General features: G+C 43.5%; 1 protein-coding gene across 1 annotated transcript in view; it reads left to right on the top strand.

Annotated features, from left to right (window-relative positions):
* LOC122783475 (partitioning defective 3 homolog B-like) overlaps nt 1-21,054 on the top strand; it is a 137,072-nt gene that overhangs the window by 74,774 nt on the left and 41,244 nt on the right. The window contains 3 exon segments of the mRNA XM_044048302.1: nt 10,127-10,240; nt 10,607-10,912; nt 18,712-18,823. Of these exon segments, the coding sequence (XP_043904237.1) occupies nt 10,127-10,240; nt 10,607-10,912; nt 18,712-18,823 (532 nt within the window).

Here is a 21,054-nt window from a genome sequence, read left to right as displayed (position 1 = left end):
CTTCACATCGATCAACACAATAGTTTAAAATAATAGAAATATACTCCTACTTTCCTCAGACTCATCGAGCGCGGGAACCCGATCCCGACGTCTGTTTGACTAAATGATTTCCTCGTAACAAGCGTCCATTTGCGTCCATCGACTTCTGACATCTGAGTTTGACCTGGACGGACGGACGCTGACCGTCATCACTCAGCCAATTAAATGTATTCATGTCGCCACAGGAAACAGTCATGACCGGTTAGCATTTGATCTGACTCGCATGCACACGCGCACGCACGCACACACACACACACACACACACACACACACACACACACACACACACGCGCCGGCCAGGAAGCCATTACACCTCCGCCCAGTCCTGTCTTCTTCATGTTCCTCATGTCATCAGTGATTGATGGACTTCCTCTGTCATTTAAAGTCGCTAATGACACACACACACACACATGCACACACACACACACACACACACACACACACACACAGAGTGACCTCATCCAGCAGGTCAAGTGTTTCTTGTACGCAGAGGAACCTCAACGCTAACCTTTGACCCTCATCCGGAGCTGCGGTGACTTTGCTGTTACGTACGTGGACAACACTCACTCACTCATTCATTCATTCACCGGTGAAGTTGTTATGGTTCACGCGTGGGTGAATGAATCCTCTGTTTTATGAAGGACAGCCGTGGATTTGGATCATTTTGACAAGTTTTATAACAAAGTTTGTGATGGAGATTTTTACAGTGAACAAGCACCATGCGTTCCGGTGCTCTGGAAAGGGGTGGGGCTTTCAGGAAAGGGGCGTGGACCTTTGAATTTCAATTGGTACCCTGCTCCAACAGTTTTTCCAGGGTCTCCTTACCTTTTGAAGTTGAGAGACATTTATTGAAGACGGCTCAGATCTGAGGAGACGATGCCCCTCTGTCCCCATTTTTCCTTTCACCACAACCTGTCTTGGCAGATGCCGCACATGTTTGAGTCTGGTTCTGGAGTTTCTCTCCTCTCTATAATATTGTAAAAGGATGATGTATCATGTGATTTGGCGCTAAACAAATACAAATACTTAAAAGCAGCTGAAGATTAAGCTTTAAGCTTTGATTTTTCAATCTCAACATCCTTTAAATTCGCCTGGTGCCACCAAACATCACAGATTCTGTTTCACTTTCATTTAACTGTCGTCATTTGCTTCATGACTGTACGGTTTTACCAAACACACACATTTTGATGTGAAGAAGGATTTTAGTTAGAAAGAAAACTAAGATTTTATTCTATGGAGTGAGTGAGTGAGTGAGTGAAAAGAGACAGAATAAAGAAAGATGCAGTGAGAGTCTGCCTCTGAGACCAAACAAGAGACTCTAAGAATAAGGAGCCATAAAAAAGTGTGAGACGAAGGAGGAGAAAGAGAGAAAGGATGGGTGAGTCAAAGCTGCAGCTCGGCTGGGGAGGAATAAGGAGCTTAGGAATATATGGAGGCATAAGATGTTTCCTTCAGAGGCAGAGAGAGAACAGTTAATCAGCCAAGCAGAAATGTTATCGCAGTAATTAGATTGCTCTGTATGTATCTGTGGCAGAGCAGGAGAGGAGGAGGAGGAGGAGGAGGAGGAAGAGGAGGAAGAGATTAACACTACAGAGGCTTGTGATGTAACACTGTGTCTCCTTTCTCCTGTTCTGGCAACACGACGCTGCCTCACTCCGCGGTGAGACCAGTCGGAAAATATTCCAGGGCTGGAAATAGACACAACGACACACACACACACACACACACACACACACACACACACACACACACACACACACACACACAGCAGAAAATAGACACAAACAGCAGCTTGTTAAAAATGTGTGTGCTGTGGTTTCCTGGTGGAAGTGAGGATCAGGACACACGGGGAGGGAGTGGACTGACACCGATAACAAGGTCACGGCAGGTCACCAGACACCTGACGTCTCCTTTCATATAATAAATTTAACTTTATTTAATCTATACATTCTGATTCAAAATACACAAAAATCATCAATATCCAACTTCATAATAATAAGAATATAAGTTATAATAATTTGTGTAATGTACTATTAATATTATAACGTCTCTATTTTCTTATTTTCCTCTTTATTCATTAACTTCCTGTCTATTTTCACCTGTTTTTACCGATATAATATAACAATACACGTCATTAATACACAGAAAAAGTACATGAAAAAAATGTCATTTAAAACATCAGATATCAAAAATAATGTACACCAAACAACAAAGAGTCAAGAAATGTTTAACAAAGAACTAAAAACACCAGACCTGCAGTTTAAATGTTAAATGTTCCGTGTTTTTCTCTGAGCCCAAATCAGCGTCTGCAAATCACTGAAATCAAAGGAAGCAAAAGAAAACAGATGCTAATCGTGGCTAAATTATAAAAACACACACACACACACACACACACACCACTTAAAGCCTCGGTATGTGATTCCTCAGCCCTGCGTTCAAAAATAATTTCTGTTTTCTTTTTTTATTTCTGTGCGACTGTAGTTTAACACCTGGAGGAGAAAGGGAGAGAGAGAGAGGGAGGGAGGGAGGGAGGAGAGAGAGGGAGAGAGGGGGGGGGTATGAAAGCACAGCAGGTTGTTCTCGTGGGAGAGAGCGGAGCAGATATGGAGAGCTTGTCTTAATCAACACCTCAACAAATCCCTGGAGAACCAAGTACTTCAGACAGAAGGATGGAGGGAGGGAGGGAGGGAGGAGAAGACGGGCTAAGACAAGGGATAAGGAAGGAAGATGAAGGTGCCAGAGAAGGAGGAAGGGAGGAGAGTATGGTGGAGATTGAGCAATACACAAAAATAATAGTTTTCACACAGAAAAATAACGTGAAAATCAACCAAAATTAGCTGAAAGCAGTGTTGTGCGAGCCCTGCCAACAGGTGGCGCTATGCCCTTGACTCAGTTTAAATGTTCGGATGTGTTCTGGCCGGGTCTCTTATTATAAGTGTTGTGCAGATCGGTCCATGTGCAGCAAAGCTACAGGTCACTTCCTTTTTGGAGGTCATGGCTTGCAGACCGGTGTTCCGGCGATGGTCGAAAATTGCCAAAATTCCAATGGTTGCCGTGGCCACGCCCCTTTTGAATCTGCAAGGCCTTTTGGTAACTTTTCATCTTGGATGCGTCTGCTACAAACTGACACAGTTTTTATTATGTTTGTACGATTAACGTTCTCACACGAGTTTCTTCATTTTATGTATTTTTCGCCGGTTCTGATTTGCTAGCCTATTTCCGTCCGTTTTCGCCAACATTTAGTGCCTCAAAATGCGAAATGTGAGTGTGAGTTAAAGTTGTCGTCACAATGTTCATTATCTAACTTGGGAGTAACTTCTGTTATTTAAAAATATACGTTTTTGTTTCAAAATCAAATGTTTTGGACAGAAAAATAATGTTTTGATTTGATTAATATATATGCTGCAATATTTCAAATCAGATATTATATACATATATATGTGTGTACATATACATATATGTGTATATATATGTTTATATACATACATATATATATATATGAGATCACATACTGGAGCGATGCTAATCAGAGTTGAAAAATGGCAGCAGATGATTGGATTTCTGTGTCGACGCAGCCGTTAAAAGAATCAAATGTGAGTCACATGAGTGAGATCAGAGTCGGCACGGCTCGCGTCTCATCTGAAATACAGCGCACACTCTCACACGCGTCAGTTCCATCCTCGTCCTTGTTCTGAAAAACGTGACTTCCTGCACAAAAGCCCTCTCATATTCCTTCATGTCACGCCTGCTGATAACCAGACTTGACTCCCCGCTGCAACCGCAGAGGAAACCTTATTAAGACGGGACACACTGTGCACTCTAAACTGAAGGAAACAAACAAAAAAAGATCTGAAATAGAAGATCCGCAGAGCCTTATCTCCGGCAACAACTCACCTGAAATGTAATGTTTCCAGAAGAACAAAGTGCAGCGTCGTAACAGCGCAGCCGGGATTAAAAACAATTATAAAGCGTTTTATATTGGGAGATAAAACTTTAATGAAGCACTAGTTTAAATTCATACATTCCAAACCTCTGGACAACGTTCTCAGAACAACCAAAAAAACAACCAAACGGGAATGTTGAGCTGATACCACAAGGCGGTAAACCGCAGGAGAACATTTCAGTTTCTGGTTCTCTCAATGTTTAGGGAACATTTAGGCTTCTGTGTAACCCTGAGGGAACCTTCTCTAAACGTGAGTTTCTTTTTTGGTTGTAACTAACCTCAGGAGAACCTTAGAAGAACCTTAGGAGGACCATGGGCTAACGTTCTTTGAATGTTGTGTGTGTTAATAGGGGTAGAAGTCAAGGGTGTCGCTTTAAATCCACGGAGATGGAGCAATATATCGCAAAAACTTGACAGACTGAATACATCTAATCTGAGGACATTATTCTAGACCTTCAACTTTCAACAATTTCCCTTCATCGTAATCCAGAAAGTCACTGAAAGTTTACTGGAAGAGTAATGTCAATAACAGTAACACTAGTTTTTGGTAGATCCACAGAATCAGCTTCTTGTGGGTCGGGCCGCAACAGTCGGCAAAAATTGATCATAAAAGTAGCGGCAGATTCATTTAATTGTTGATAAAACTCGGGATGGTGTCGTGAAACCACACAAGCGCTGCTTCTTCTCTGCAGACGTTTCTACAAGAGTTTGAGCTAAATCTGCTCCCGGACAAGTAAACTTGTGGTGCGACAAATGTGCATGCCCGGGGCCCCAGGGACCAGGATTGAGAGACCCTGATCTAGTTTATATGTCTGCAGAGCCACGTAACCTTTGTGGCGTGATGTCAGTGTAGATCGCTGTTCCTCCCGGTCATCGTTATCCAAAACAAACTGACTCGGTAGCGACTGGACTTGTTTTTCTTGGGTTAGTCTGGGTAATTGCCACAGACTCTGTGTGTTTAAATTCTTCTGTTTCCTGCGTCACTCTCTGCTCAGACGGTTAATTTCACAGGTCAGGTCGGTGACATCACACCGCTGCCTCACTGGCTCGCTGTGATGTCCGAGTTGCATGTGGAGCCTCATTAGCTCGTGGCTAAAGCTGAGCATGTGTCACCACCGCGACAGTAGCTGCAGTAATTAAACTCACAGGCCACTTCCTCCCCGACAAGCTGACCTCGCAGTGTGAGAATGGTCGGCTGCATTTTGTCCAAATCAGGGTTTTTGTTTCCTTAAATGTGTGAAAGTCTGTGAGGTGTTATGAGTGTTTTCCACGTCATTTTATAGCACATACTGAAGGAGAAAGGGAGGGAAACAGAACCACTGGACTAGTTCTGGAGCCTGTCCATAGTAATTTGTGTTACCGCACACAGTCCCGGGACATTTTCCCAAGAATATTGGGAGCTCTGTGCAGCTCTGACAGTACTTTCTCCCAATTATCTGAGAAGGTTCACAAATGCAGCGCGCTAAACGGGTTTCTAGACATCATTATCCCTCGCTATATTCCCTATCTCCTCTTTGGGGTAATCTGAGGTCTTCCTGGACCAGACGAGGTAGAGGAAGGAGCTAAAAGTTTTATGTCAGTGTCCAGGAAATGTCTTTGCAAGTGACGTTCTTTGAAGAGTCAGTGGATTAGAAGGAAATCCAAAGATGGACAAGAAGGTGGCAGAAGCACTTTATGGAGTTTTTCCATCATACAGTTCTAGGACTACTACTCTACTCGTTTTGTATCAGGCAAGTTGTTGTATTACTTCATAGACGTGGGTCGGGTCGTCATAGCATGGCCGCATCAAAGCAGTTGTTGGGTGGAACTGAATCATTAGAATCAGTTGATTAAAAAGATTTGTTCAGATTCTGTCCGACAGTCACTGAACTGAAATACCACTGAGCGTGGTTGTGATTGGGCTCATGATCGCCGGCGTTCAGCAGTGCTGTCAGTCAATACACCAGACTCCTCTGTCTCTGATTCTTGTGTCGAACCCAACAATCATGACTCTTCCAGTGATGACACTTAACTGACACAATCAGTGGTCGGCAGTCTGTTGGCGTCACATTTTGGTATCGGCTCAGCTAGCTTGGAACGTGTTCTAAAAAAGGTACCAGGCACCAAAAAAGGTACCAGGCACCAAAAAAGGTATCAGGTACCAAAAAAGATACCAGGCACCAAAAAAGGTATCAGGTACCAAAAAGGTACCAGGTACCAAAAAAGATATCAGGTACCAAAAAGGTACCAGGTACCAAAAAAGGTATCAGGTACCAAAAAAGAGGATAGCAAAGCAGTGACGTCAAAGGAGACATTCTTGTATAAATTCCCGTTGGCAGATTGTGGGTGTGTCCCATGGTCGTCTTCTCGTGGTATCTTCTGGCTCAGCTCCTTCTTCCTCACAAAGATCTGGGACAATGCCTGCATCACTGCTAACACCACACCAGTCCATGTTCCCATCACTTGTGGAAAACCCCCAGAAGTATTTGAACTCACAACCAACAAATCCCCTCCTTTTCTGCAAAGAAAGCAACAAAAATAAACCAAAGTGACGATATATACGAGCCTGAACAATATCACTGTGACGCACATGCATTATAGAGGGAACTCTCTGTCTCTTCAGTACAAACTAACAGTCCAGCGTCGGCTCCTCTCGAACCTGGAGCCCCGCTAGGGTGACACGCGGTGGCGACGGAGGGATCAGTGGGGCTAATGATGACAGCGACGCGCTAATAATGGTTCCAAGCGGCTCCCGTGACAGTGAGGAGTGTGTTAAGTGGGACACCAGAGCCGCCTGACTCACCCAGACCCCCTGCCTCCCCCTAATGAGAGTTTGATGGAGTGGTTGTGTAGGTAGATAATGCTAAGTTAATGAGATGTCCCGTTCCATGAGGCTGTTTGCACTTCCCCACAGAGTAACCCTGTGTGTGTGTGTGTGTGTGTGTGTGTGTGTGTGTGTGTGTGTGTGTGTGTGTGTGTGTGTGTGTGTGTGTGTGTGTGTGTGTGTGTGCGTGTGTGTGTGTGTGTGTGCTTCCTGTGTTGATATATAGCTGCTCAACTGTGTGTATGTATGTTAGCTTCTCCACAGGGCTGTTTGTTAGAGAAACAAGGACATGCAAAATAATAAGTTGTGAAGATATACTTTAATAAGGTTTTTGTAATTTTCTAATACTGTTACAAAAACAACTTAGTAATTTTTTTTTCTTCTTCTTAAATGACTGACATCATTATAAAATGTTACACAATTCTGTTACGTTATAGACATCTTACAAATGTTGGAAGAAATTAATACAAACGTTTTCATTTGAATGTTACACAAACAGAGATGATTTAAGCAGGTTTTGCTGTAATGTTTTAAAAATATGTTTTACAGAAATCCATACAAAATGTTTTAATGAAAATAATTAGCAGCATTTCAAAAACAATGTTGACATCATCATCGTATGGTTACACGGTTACAATCGTCAAAAAAAGTCACCAAAAAAACAAAAAAATGTTTTTAATGTTACAAAAACGTGGTACCGAACTTTTAACAAAATGTCGTGTTAAAAGAAGACTGGCGTCACAAACGTTACACAACCATGAGTGATACAAAAATGACAAGAAAAAGTTACACAACCAAAAATGTTGTAAAAACCTGTGACTGATGTTCTAAAAATAATCACATTTAACATATTACATAAGACTGGAAACATGCAGCCTCCCCCTTTGTGTCACAATAAGTGACTAGGACTGTACGTTGGTGAGCTGCAAAGAGCATTTTCACTTCATAATTATCACAGAAATGCAAATTCACCGTGAGCGAGTTGTGTTTTCTCTGAGTCTCTGTGTGTTTGTGTGTTTGTGCGTTTCCTCACCTCCGCCGCGAGCTCGCAGGATAAAGACGTGTCATTTATTTTTCTTTTCTTTCCTTTTCTCTTATTTACTCTTTATCCGGTGACGGCAGCCGTCCGTCTCGCACTTGACGGGAAATGAACCGTCACATTTTGTGAGCGAGTGACAGAGCAGACGGACGGAGGGGAGGAAGAATTAATGAAGAAAACTAAAAGGAACAGAGAGAGAGAGAGAGAGAGAGAGAGGGAGGGAGGGGGGGACAAAGCGGTTGTTAAATAAAGCGGTTGTTAACGAGTTGTGGGGGAAAAAGTGTGAGTTTGACGATGAAGAAGAAGAAGAAGGGATGAGGTAGAGCGACGGAGAGAGTGTGGAGGATAATCACCTCCCTTATGGCAGGTACATGTCTCTAATTAGGAGTCCCACTCTCTCCGTTTCTTATCTCCCCCTCTCTTCTTCCTCCTTCCCTCTTCTTTCAGACAATGCAGTGAGGAAAACGCTGCTTTTTCCCTAATTAATGCAGAAATAATGATGGGTCCAAGTGTGGACCTCTGCCCCTGCAGAATGTTGATTAAAGCTCCCTCTGTGTGTGTGTGTGTGTGTGTGTGTGTGTGTGTGTGTGTGTGTGTGTGTGTGTGTGTGTGTGTGTGTGTGTGTGTGTGTGTGTGTGTGTGTGTGTGTGTGTGTGTGTGTGTGTGTGTGTGTGTGTGTGTGTGTGTGTGTGTGTGTGTGTGTGTGTGTGTGTGTGTGTGTGTGTGTGTGTGTCAGCTCAGACAGATAAACCTGGGATTTTGGATAATCACATATTTACGCGCGCACTAAGATGAATGGCGCTGATACACCGCTTCTCCGCCGCGTCCTCACTGTACGATTCTTCACTGAGATAATTGGTCGTCAGCGTTTGCCTCCTGCATGATAATGAAAAAAAAATCAAGGAAAAAAAAAGGTTTTCCAACTTAAATAAATTGAGATGATGCAGAGACTGGGGGGGGCGGGGCACTGATGTCACCTGAAGACGGAATAGAAATTAAACAAGGCTGCTGCAGGTGCAGGATTTAAAGGGACAGTATAGATTATGCATGACAAAAAAAACCATTTGAATTCCTTGAATGTGTTTTAACTCGTCGTTAAACTGGAAACAGTTTTGTTGCTTTGAAACAACTTGTTCTCTCACACCAAAGCCCATAGAGAAAATCAGCGACTTCACTTCACAGCAACACAGGAGCTGTTCGTCCACTGTTGCCTCCGTCCGTAAATTCAGATGTGTCGTTTTATAAAATTCGGCATTTGAAATCCTTTGTTCAGATTAATGTCGGTGACACAAAGTGACCACACGAGGCAGCAGCAGACCAGCAGCTCCTGTGTCCCTGTGAGCTAAAAACGCTGATTCTCTCTATGGGCTTTGGTGCAGGAGAGTGAGCGCTTTACAAATGTGCGTGTAAGGGAGAAATGAAGTGACAAACAGAATCTTAAGATCTTGTAGACTTGAGTTTATGAGGTGAGTGTTTATTTAAGAGGCTAAAAGCACGTTTTGAGTGTGATGAAAGGAGAGCGGTGTGAGTGTGTGACCTGCCGCCGGCGACAATAACCCTCACAGGTATCAGCAAAGTGAGTGGGTTTTTAGTAAAAAAAAAAAACAAAACAACTCGGCACTAATTGGTTTTGCAGGACGGCACCGGGGCCAAGTCCGGGTCCCTGACCAGGTTTGAGTTTGAGCGCTGTTTCCAGCCGGTTAGCATTCAGACCACGTATCCGCCTGTAGCAGTAATGAGAAGTGGCTCGCTGTTAATGAGATAAACACAGACATTAGATTGGCTCAGCAGGAGCTCGGAGGAAGAGGAGGAAGAGGAGGAGGAGGCGAGAGAGAGAGAGAGAGAGAGAGAATGGCGAGATGTGACGGAGAGATAAAGAGAGAATATGAAATATTTAGAGGAAATGGCCTCGGTTTAATTTCTTCAGAGTGTGAAGCTGAGAGGTGTGGAGTTTATTTTAACTGTGAAAACGCTGCACAGTGATCACGATAATGATGATGATGATGATGATGATGATGATGATGACGGCGAGGAAGTTAACGGCCGCTTTGTTCCCGACAAAAACGTTCAAATATTCATGTGGGGATGCTGCGCGGCGACTCGCCGTCTGCGCTGATGTTATATCCACTTCTATCACCACGACATAAATGCTCATTCTGCAGAGTTGTGTCCCGACTGTGGCCCGTAATCCTCAGCTGGTTCACGCCTGACTCCGACTGTGGCCCGTAATCCTCAGCCGGTTCACGCCTGACTCCGACTGTGGCCCGTAATCCTGACTCCGAGTCTCTCTCTGCGTCTCCAGGTTTGGCAAGAAGAAAGACGAGCGGAGCAAAGACGCGGCCAAAGCAGCCAAAAGTAAACTGGAGGCTCTGAGTGAAGAGGAACTGAACCACAGGGTTCCCGACAACAGAGACGGGTAAGAGTCCACTTCAGAGTCAGGATCCAGGAAAAGACTTTCACTAAAATATCCTCAAAGATGGAACAGAACTAAATTTATTGGTTTTGAATATGAAAGTGGTCACTTTTGTGATTTTACTGCCCTTTAAGGTTAAAGGTTAGTGTAAATAACTATAATTAATGCAGGGGCCACAGATCCAAATGACCCGGGGGCCAGTGAGCATCTAGTCTGGTCAGTAGGGGGCGCTTTATTAGGGGGAAAAACCTCTGTCAAGATATCGCAATGTCCATTTGTTTAAAATGATATTTCATAGGATTTCAAAATAAAAGCATTTTTGATAAACAGTTGACTATAAAAATGTCAATCTTCATTCTCTCACGTCAGCTACGATCCTCGCTACGCTGAGGTCCGCTCCGGCCACGCCCCCCCGGACACGGGCTCCTTCCCCGACTTGGCCGACGACGACAGCGACCCCAACTACGCCCGCATCGACCACTTCCGCCAGCCTCCGTCACCTCAGGCGTTGGCCAGCCGCACGCCCTCCCCTGCAGCAGCAGCAGCAGCAGCAGCAGCAGCATCTGGACCTCACGTGGCCCAGGTCTCTGCTGAGGAGCTGGACGGTCTCTACGCCAAGGTCAACAAGCCCAGACCTCATCTGCAGAATCAGCAGAATCAGCAAGCAAACAGCAGGTGAGTCAGAGGTGGGAGGAGCATCTCTGCTGCGTCTCTCTCTTCATCTTACATCTTAAATATCTATAATAAGACTTTTCTTAGCACATTTTTATAGTCTTTGCACAATATGGCGTCAGAAACCAGAAAACATGGAGCCACCACGTCTTTCAGTCTCCACACAGTCTCGAGTATATGAATGTTCCCACACACTCAAGCTGAAAATGAGCAAATTTGCGCATAAGGCTTAAAAACTTGAAACAAAAACAGTTAAAGGGAGAATTCTTAGCCACTTAGCAACAGACTCAGCTCATAAAATCTACATTTTGTGACTTTTTTTGACCGGAAAATCACATTTCTGTGCCGCACCAAACTCTACGATGTAAGCTCACGGCGACACAGGAGCTGCTGGTCTACTGCTGCCTCGTGTGGTCACTCTGTGTCACTGAAGTAAATCTGAACAAAGATTTTTTTCAATGCTGAAACATTGGAGCTCACTGACGGAGGTTCCGTGTCTGACAAAGAGAAAGTGTGGCAAACATGTTGTTAATATAAAGTAGACTTTGTTTTGATCCAAAAAGTGTATTCACTCATAAAACTCTTATCAGAGCTCATGAATCTGGTCATAAAAAGAGGTTTTAATGCAAATGTATCATTTCCCACATGAAATAATTGAGGCCACATTAAAAACTTTTCCCCCCTCAATTTAAACTCTTGACAGAAATTACTATTGACTTGCAAATCAAGGAAAAAAAAAAAAATCTAATCCAGAGAAAAGAGAGGATTCAGAGAGAGAGAGACGTGGAAAAGAGACAGATGGGAAATGGAAGGCGGTGGCAGATGGAGAGAGAGAGAGAGAGAGCGGGAGGAAACGAAGAGGAAGAGACAGAAAACATGCGAGCGAGGCCGAAGTAAACTCAGGAGTGGAGAAGTGACAGAGCAGAGGATGCAGACAAAAGAGGACGAGGGATAATTAGCCACAGTGTAGCAGCCTGACAGATCTGTTAGACCACTTTAGCTCTCATCCACGAGTGGTGGCTACTTCATTACCAGCCTCTCTCTCTCTCACTCTCTCACTCTCTCACTCTCTCACTCTCTCACTCTCTCACTGTGTCACTTGTCTGGTCTTTGCTCTTAATGGATATTAGATAGTCTTCAGCATTAGCATGATGGACGAGCAGCCTTTGTTTGGATTGTTCACTGTACGGATGGAGAGAGAATTAAAGGTGGAATAACATCATTAGTGGACGTTGTTTGGTTTCCGTGTCTTAGCCGTCCGTACTAAAAGTGTTAGTGTAAGCGGATGTTTGCTGCTTTATCTCGCTGCTCACTCTCCCGCACCAAAGTCCAGTGAAAGAAGTCTGTGTTTTAAGCTCATGCAGACTCAGGAGCTGCTGCTCTGCTGCTGCTTTGTCTCGTACATTCTAGGCATTTAGGTGAATCCAAACAAAGGAGATCACCAAATACCACATTTGAACGTATTCATGGAGGCAGCAGTGGATCGACACCTCCTGTGTGCTGTGATGTAAAATTGTCGCTTTTCTCAATGGGGTTTGGTGCAGGAGAGTGAGTGTTTTACAGACTTCAGTTTCCAGGCAGAAAAAAGCTTTTTAGCAGTGAGTAAAAGCAGCAAACATATTATTTTTATGAGCTAAGTTTGTCTGTGTGTCAGTACGTCGTACATGCACTTTACCAAAACCTCACTTATGCTCCTATAAAGCTGTTATAGCTGCAGAATTCAAGGTTTCCCATTGGCCGGTTTTATGCTCAGTGGTTGGTTTACATGTCTTAGGGCTCAGCCCACCCGTACACACACAAAGAAGAACTATAATCACCACGTGTGCGATGATGTTATTGTGGGTATTATGAGAGGTGGACGACCTCACCCGCTCACTTCCCACATCCAAGACTCGCACATATTTGCACCTGCGGCTCAGAGGAAGTCACTCACACACTCGCAGTGTCTTGTGCGGCTGTTGAAACACCCACAGCCACTCGTGAGGTCAGACCCGCCCACCCACCCCTCCCTCCTGTGCTTTTTCATTCACACAGACATGGTCAGAAACAGACGCCCGCATGTTGTAGCCCAGCGTAACCTAGCAACAGCGCTGTGTGTGGTCCAGCGACTCTTACACCACTGCTCAAACAATATTGGTCTAATCTCCCCTGCTGTATTTACAGTATATAGAAGTGTTCTCTCTCAGTTTACTTTTTATTTCCTGACATATAGAGTTTAACTCAATGAAATCATCACCTATTAAGTTTAAAATGTCTTTGCAATGTGTTTGTTGCTTTATCTCGTTGTTAAAAAGCCTTTTCTGCACGGAACTCTCCTGCACCAAACCCCATAGAGAAAATCAGCGTTTTTAGCTCACAGATCAGCGTTTTTAGCTCACAGAGACACAGGAGCTGCTGGTCTACCGCTGCCTCGTGTGGTCACTTTGTGTCACTGAGTTAATGCAAACACAGGTTTACAAACACAGAATTCTCAAAACAACACGTTTGAATGTATAAATGGAGGCAGCGGTGGCTGAATAACTCCTGTGTGCTGTGATGTAGAATCACCAGTTTTGTCTATGGACTTTGGTGTACAATGTTAGAGGGACATAAAGTTGAGTTTCAAGTCAGAAAAGGCTGCTGAACTGTAAGGAAAAGAACTTTTACACGTTTTTAATAACTTGTAGACACGAGCAGGTGTAGATGTTGCTTTGTGACGTGGCTAAAATCCATTTTTTCCTCGTGTTTTGTAAAGCTTCCATTATTGCCGCGGCACGCCGGGGGCTTTGATCGTTTCCGAGGGAACAGCGTATCTGTTTCTTTCATCTTTTTTCATGACGCTGTTTTAATGACGCCGAGGAGGAAGTGAGTCCTACACGGAGCTTATGAAAGATCTCTCGTGCGTGGCGTGCATGCGTTTGCGTGGTTTCGTCAACTGAGACGCTGTCAACTGTGGACACTCTTGACTCAGTCTCCTTAATTTGCTGTTGGACATTTTCATTAGGCCTTCAATGGCAGGTGTGTGTCGTGATGGGCGTCACATTTGATTAGAGCCGCGCTCGAGGCCTGACCTGTGGAGAAAAAAAAGGTTAGCTATGCTTGTCAAATTTTATTAGCCTGAAGGCGCTCTTTGTAGCTGGAGCAAGTAACCGGGGGGGGTAACGATGAGATGAAAGACGAGTGAGGGGTGGAAAAAAGAGAAAGCGAGGCCAAAGTGGAGAGATTTAAAGACTTGTGAGAGGTGTGTTTGTAAAAAAAATGTGTCACTGTGCTGAGGAAAGATGAAAGTGAGCCAGTGACAAATCAGTGAACATGCTCCTGCATTTTTACCACAGTTCAAACACGATACATCGTTGCCACGGTGACTCGAATTCTTGAAGGTCTTTTTTTGGAAGAAACTTCTCTGGTCGTCAGGTTTAGACGTCGCCTGAGAAAGAGCTCAGAGACGACGGGCCACTTTTAAGTCACTGGATGATGGATGTTTTGTACAGTGGCCCTGGAGTGCCAAACATTACAACATTTAACAAAACACAGCATTACAAAAACACCAACACATTACAAAAATGCTAAAACACTAAGAAAACGCTCAAACATTACAAAAACACTAAGAAAACGCTCAAACATTACAAAAACACTAAGAAAACGCTCAAACATTACAAAACACTACAAAAACGCTCAAACATTACAAAACACTAAGAAAACGGCAAACATTACAAAAACACTGGCTCAAACATTACAAAACACACTAAACATTACAAAAACACTAAAACACACACTAAAACAAACATTACAAAAAACTAAGAAAACGCAAACATTACAAAACACGGAAACAAAAACACTAAGAAAACAAACATTACAAAAAAAACACTAAAAAAAACGTTAACACATTACAAAAATGCTAAACACTAAGGAAACGCTCAAACATTACAAAAAAAAACGCATTAACACATTACAAAAACACTAAAACACTAAGGAAACGCTAACACATTACAAAGACGGCTGAAACACTAACAAAACAATAAAACACTAAGGAAACGTTAACACATTACAAAAATGCTAAAACACTAAGGAAACGCTCAAACATTACAAAAACGCTCAAACACTAAGGAAACGCTCAAACACTAATGAAACGCTAACACATTACGAAAACGCTCAAACATTACAAAAACCCTAATTAAGATGAATCTCCAACATTTAGCCATGGAAATTTCATTAGTTTGTGTTTTTGTGTCGCATTTAAAATGACGCCGTGCTATGACGACTCCGCCCACGTTGAGGAGGAAGTATGAAGTCATGGCGTAGAATGGTGCTGCACGGTGCAAGCAAACGCTGACCGTTGACTTGAATGTGTGCTTCCAACACAGCAGGCGGCCGCTGAAGTCAAACCTGCCGTACTGGTTCTTTTTTTGTGTTTAAATAAAAATCTCACCACAGCAAGAGAAAGCCACCAAAACCAGCCCGAGGCGGTGGCGATGGCGGCGATGGCGGCGACACACGCTTCCTAATTAGTCGGCTGTGAGAGTGTCTCACACCACAGGATAGCGGCGTGTTCTCTTTCATGTGACGCTTAGTTTTGTTCTCACTCCAGTTCCCTCTGTCACTCTTTTCCAAGTTGTTCACTTCTGGCTCTGCTCTCATTCTGTCGCCTGACGCGTCTTTCATTTCCTGCTCCGCCGTCTCATCTCGTCCTCCAGCGCTCGCTCGCCGTCAGATCAGCGCGGCGGCGGCGGCGGCGGCGCACACTCTGAAATATGATACATGAAGGAAGAAGTCGTCCGACTTAAGTGGTATCAACTGGTGTGGTTGAAGCTAATATGGCAAAACAAGCCTTTATTGATTTATTGATGGTTTGAGTCCGCGGGCGCTCGCTCTGAACTTGTTAGACGTCCATACATCACGCTTCTCTAAAGAAGATCAATGTCTGCGTCAACGTATTTATAAACCTACACGTGAGCTTTCTCTGTGTCCATATTTGATTCAATCTGAGAAAGGAACGATCATCTCATTATAGAGGAACATTCACACGATGTTCATTAAGCCAGAAATGTCTCTTGTCTGAATGCTGAGTTTAATCTCAGAGTCAAATCAGAAATTCTGGCTTTAGTTTCAGAATTCTGACATAAATTGTTCCAATTTTTGACTTTAATGCCACAGTTGTGACGTTTTTTCTTCATCACAAAATTCTCAGAATTCTCACTTTAATCTGACTTTTATTGAGAAGTCAGACTTACATTTCAGAATTCTAATTTTGTTTTTCTTAAACTAAAATGATGTGAATTCTAACGTCTGACCTCTTTTTCCCAGAAATCTGACTTTAATCCCTCAAAATTCTGCATTTTTCTTACTTATTCTGACTTTTTCCCTCAGAATCCCATCTTTTTTTTTTTCCTGAAATCTGAATGTTATCTTTTAATCCTCGGATTTCTGATTTTAATCTCAGAATTCTCACTTTAATCCCAAAATGATCATCTTTTTTATTTAAATTTCATAATTCTGACTTTTTTTTCTTAATCTAAAAATTCTTGTAATCATTCTGACTTTAATCTCAGAATTCTGATGTGTTTTATTTATTTCCGTGTTTTAAAATAATCCCCCTCCTCCTCCTCCTCTTGGGTGAGATTGAGCCTGCGTCTTCAGCGCTCATATGCTGATGTTTGTCGTTGTCAGTGATGGAGGCCGCGGCGTAATGAGATAATTACAGTGTTGTTTCATTTGGAGAGCGACGCGCGCGCTCAATCAAAATGGCAGCTCTAATTACGGGCCCGGGGATTGGCTAATGGCTACACACACACACACACACACACACAGAGGCAGAGGCCAAGTAAGTAAGTAATAAAAAAAGAAAAGAATAAATAAATAATACACGAGATTAAGTGTGATTAGTTTAACAGCACGGCCGTCTGCAGGACGCAGGGATTTCTATTGATTAGTTACTCAGTGAAACCTGTCGTTAAACTCAAGACGCAACAATTAGCCGGCGCGTGTGTGTGTGTCCAGGTATTACTAATGTTGTGGGGACCTAAACCTGTTTACACAGTCACATTATGGGGACTTGTCTTCCTTGTGGGGACAAAAAGCAAGTCCCCATAACGTAAATTACTACATTTTAAGGTGAAGGTATGTTTTAAGGTTAGGCTGAGATTGAGAGTTATTAGGGTTAGGGTTAGGATTAGGATTAGGCCAGTAGTAATTGTGGTTATGGTTAGAGTAAGTCTCCAGGAAATGAATGTAAGTCAATGCAATGTCCCCTCATGTCATGAATGTCGAACGTGTGTGTGTGTGTGTGTGTGTGTGTGTGTGTGTGTGTGTGTGTGTGTGTGTGTGTGTGTGTGTGTGTGTGTGTGTGTGTCTGTGTGTGTGTGTGTGTGTGTGTGTGCGTGCGTGAGATATCCATCTTTATAAAACACCAGCGTCGTCTTCAGAGCAGCACACAAGTTCCTCTCTCTCTCTGTGGCAGTGACTCACGATGGAACTCTGTGACCTGAGCGTCCACTGAAGGCAACATTTTTCACACCAGCACAGAGAGTGTGTGTGTGTGTGCGTGTGTGTGTGTGTGTGTGTGTGTGTGTGTGTGTGTGTGACTCAGCTCTTTTGTATCGAGAAAGCTGCATCAAACGTGCTCCACTAGGAAAAATTGGTAAATGAACTTTGTGAACTCCTGCACTTTTAGCTTATAAAACTGTATTATAGCCACTTAACAAACAACTAGCTTGATAAAATCTATTCCTGTTTAAGTCTACGATATCTTAAGAACATATTTGCCACCTTTTCTCAACATTGTTTTGTCTGGAAACTGAATTTCACTCTCTCACACCAAAGCCCATAGAGAAAATCAGCGTTTTTAGCTCACGGGGACACAGGAGCTGCTGGTCCACTGCTGCCTCGTGTGGTCACTCTGTGTCACTGAGGTCAATCTGAACCAAGAATTTCAAACACAGAATTTTACAAAATAAGACATTTAAACTTACTCATCAAGGGAAAAGGTGGATCAACGACTCCTGTGAGCTGTGATGTAAAATAGCTGATTTTCTCTAAGGGCTTTGGTGCAGGGAGAGTGAGTGGATTACAGAGTGACACAAGCTTGAGTTTACAGTCACATACACAGTGATTGTTGACTTAAGCAGTACAGATTTTACACGGTGAGCTTTCTATGTGGTTAAAGTCACACACACACACATGTACGCTTCAGTTTTCTGTCTCTGCCTCTGCCTCTGTCTCTGCCTCTGTCTCTGCCTCTGTCTCTGCCTCTGCCTCTGTCTGTCTCTGCTGTCTCTGTCTCTGCCTCTGCCTCTGTCTCTGCCTCTGTCTCTGTCTCTGCCTCTGCCTCTGTCTCTGCCTCTGCCTCTGCCTCTGCCTCTGCCTCTGTCTCTGTCTCTGTCTCTGCCTCTGCCTCTGTCTCTGCCTCTGTCTCTGCCTCTGCCTCTGTCTCTGTCTCTGTCTCTGCCTCTGTCTCTGTCTCTGTCTCTGTCTCTGTCTCTGTCTCTGTCGTATGTATCTGGAGGTCAGACCATAACCATGTCAAACACACCGTGTGTTGGACAACACTCACCCTTTTGTCCAGTGTTTTTGTGTTTTACAAAAAACAAAGAAAAAGAAAAACAGTGATACAGACAATCACAGACAAAACAGATGAAGTAAATGGACTCATTTTATGGAAATTATCACTGATTCTCCCAAAAAAGTGTCAGCAAATGTTGTAATGTCACAAAAAAAAAAAACTTCCAATGCTTAAATTATTATGAAAACATGTTTCATTTTCTCACATAAACTAGCAAATACCTTGGATTTTATTTTGAAAATCTCTCTCTGTCTGCCTCTTGCAGCGATCAGCATTTCCAGGGCGTGCGTCAGGATTACCCGCGGTCTCGAGCCGCTCCCGTGTACGAGGACCTCGACGCAGCGCGGCGCCGGCTCCTGGAGAACGACCCGAACCGGGTGAGTGTTTTCACGGACAGACGACTTTACCGAGAATAAACCGGGACAAGGACGATTTTAGCGTCGTCCAATAAAATCCATGTCTGCTTCAGTCTATGATGTCTGAAGAACATGCTCATGTCTTTATCTCACTGTGAGACAGATGTTTGAGACAGACAGGAAACTGACGTTTGTAAAGCGCTCACTCTCCCACACCAAAGCCCATAGAGAAACTCAGCGATTTTAACATCACATCACAGGAGACGTTGATCCACCGCTGCCTCCATCACAATCATCCATCACTAGATTTAAACGTGTTATTTTGTAAAATTCGGCGTTTGAACTCCTTCGTTCAGATTAACGTCAGTGACGCAAAGTGACCACACGGGGCAGCAGCGGACCAGCAGCTCCTGTGTCCCCGTGAGCTAAAATCGCTGATTTTCTCTATGGGCTTTGGTGTGGGAGAGTGCTTCGGTGATTCAAACCTCAGTTTCTTGTTAGAAACAGATGTTTAACCGCGAGATAAAGACGTGAGTGGACAGACAGACAGTCTTGTGTTAAGTGTGTGTGTGTGTGTGTGTGTGTTGTTCTCGGTTCTCTTGTTAACATTTGGAGTTGCTGTGTGCCAGCGAGGCGACGCCCGCTCTCCTCCTCATTTAGTTTATGGAGAGATCTGTTAGACTGGTGACATTTCAACACACACACACACACACACACACTTTCATCTCCTCTCCTGTGTGACAGTGTGGTCCACTCGACCTTCTTGTCTTGTTTTCGGTGTGACGCGCTCTCACTGTAGTTGCCTCCCCTCGCTCGGCTGCGCCGCTAAATGCCCCTGAACTCTGTATCGATCCAGCCTGAGGAATGATTTCATTTAGCGCCGCACACTCCTGAACCCTCGGCACACGTGCTCACCCTCGTGGAAATCGATAGCCATTTGCCAGCCATTTTCAAATGGGATGCAGAAAATCCCATTTTGATCCAGATTCTGAATCTGGCCGAGTCCTTCCCTTTGTTGTCGTCTCTGAGAAACCCCGTCTTCGTTCCTGCCAGAGAAAATAAAAAAACACAAGAAGAAGAAGAAGAAGGAGCTGTGGCATCGCTCGGTAAAACCCTAACCCGGCAGAGGCTTTGTCTCCCGGGGAGACTGATAATGAAACGCCACATTCACACTCACACTTGTAAGAATAGAAACTGAAAGAAAATGATGCAGGAAGTTGTGAAAAAAACCCACAAACCTCTTTCCTCTGTCCATGTCTTTCATGTTTAAGTGTCATTACGTTTCAAAGTAATGCTTAAAAGTGGCATTTTCCTCACTTGTAGTGAAGAGCGTTGTGTTTAAAGGAGGTCTGGAGTGGCAGAGAAGTGTGTGAGGGTGGGATTAGATCAGGGATTAGGTCTGAGCCCCTTCTTGTTTGCACTGGTGCTCGTGGAGTTTCTCCACACGTCGATTGTTGTCGCTCGTCGACTGCGTTGCTATGATTCAAAAATATGTCTTTAAACAATGTTCTGTTTAAATGTTAGTGATTGTGAAAGTCTGTGAACGGGACTAAAACAAACTCCGCCTCAGTTTTGGTTTTAACAGAATAATAAAGTTAAATAGTTAAATAATTCAATTCAACAATCACCGTTTAAAAAAGTGTGAGTTTTAACATGTTTCGCCTTTATTTTAGCGGCGAGGAAAGTCGTTAAGAATAAAGGACGAACAACACGCACACGCACACGCACGCACACACACACACTGTAACTGTGTAGGGGGTTGAAAACCAGAAAGAATAAGCAGAGACATGAATAGATGTCCTGACCACAGTCAGACTTTTATTTATGTTAAGCCTCATGTTACCCACAATCCTCTCACACACACACACACACACACACACACACACACACAGGGCAGTGGACAGTGAGTCTCCATAATTTAAATCCACTGTTTTTAATTCATGAAAAATGATAAATAAAATCATTTAATACATTAAAAAAAAAAAAACCTCATTGTGTTGCATGTACAGATTTTATTCTGAGACTGAACAAAATAAAACATTCAATTAGTTTATATCCCAAAATCCGATTGAAAGGACATTTGGAGTTGGTTTGAAATGCAATAAAAATCACATTTCTACAGGTGGGTCTTTCAAATCGTCTCCTGACGCAACACATGGCAGCGCAGGCTTCCCACGGTCCTTGAAATCCTTGGAAATTGCCCCAAATGGATGTGGGTCATTGAAAGTGCTTGAATTGTGTGCAAGAAAGAA

This window comes from Solea senegalensis, linkage group LG2 (genome assembly GCF_019176455.1).
Source record: "Solea senegalensis isolate Sse05_10M linkage group LG2, IFAPA_SoseM_1, whole genome shotgun sequence".
NCBI classification, from domain to species: domain Eukaryota; kingdom Metazoa; phylum Chordata; class Actinopteri; order Pleuronectiformes; family Soleidae; genus Solea; species Solea senegalensis.
This window is presented reverse-complemented; position numbering and strand designations above follow the sequence as displayed.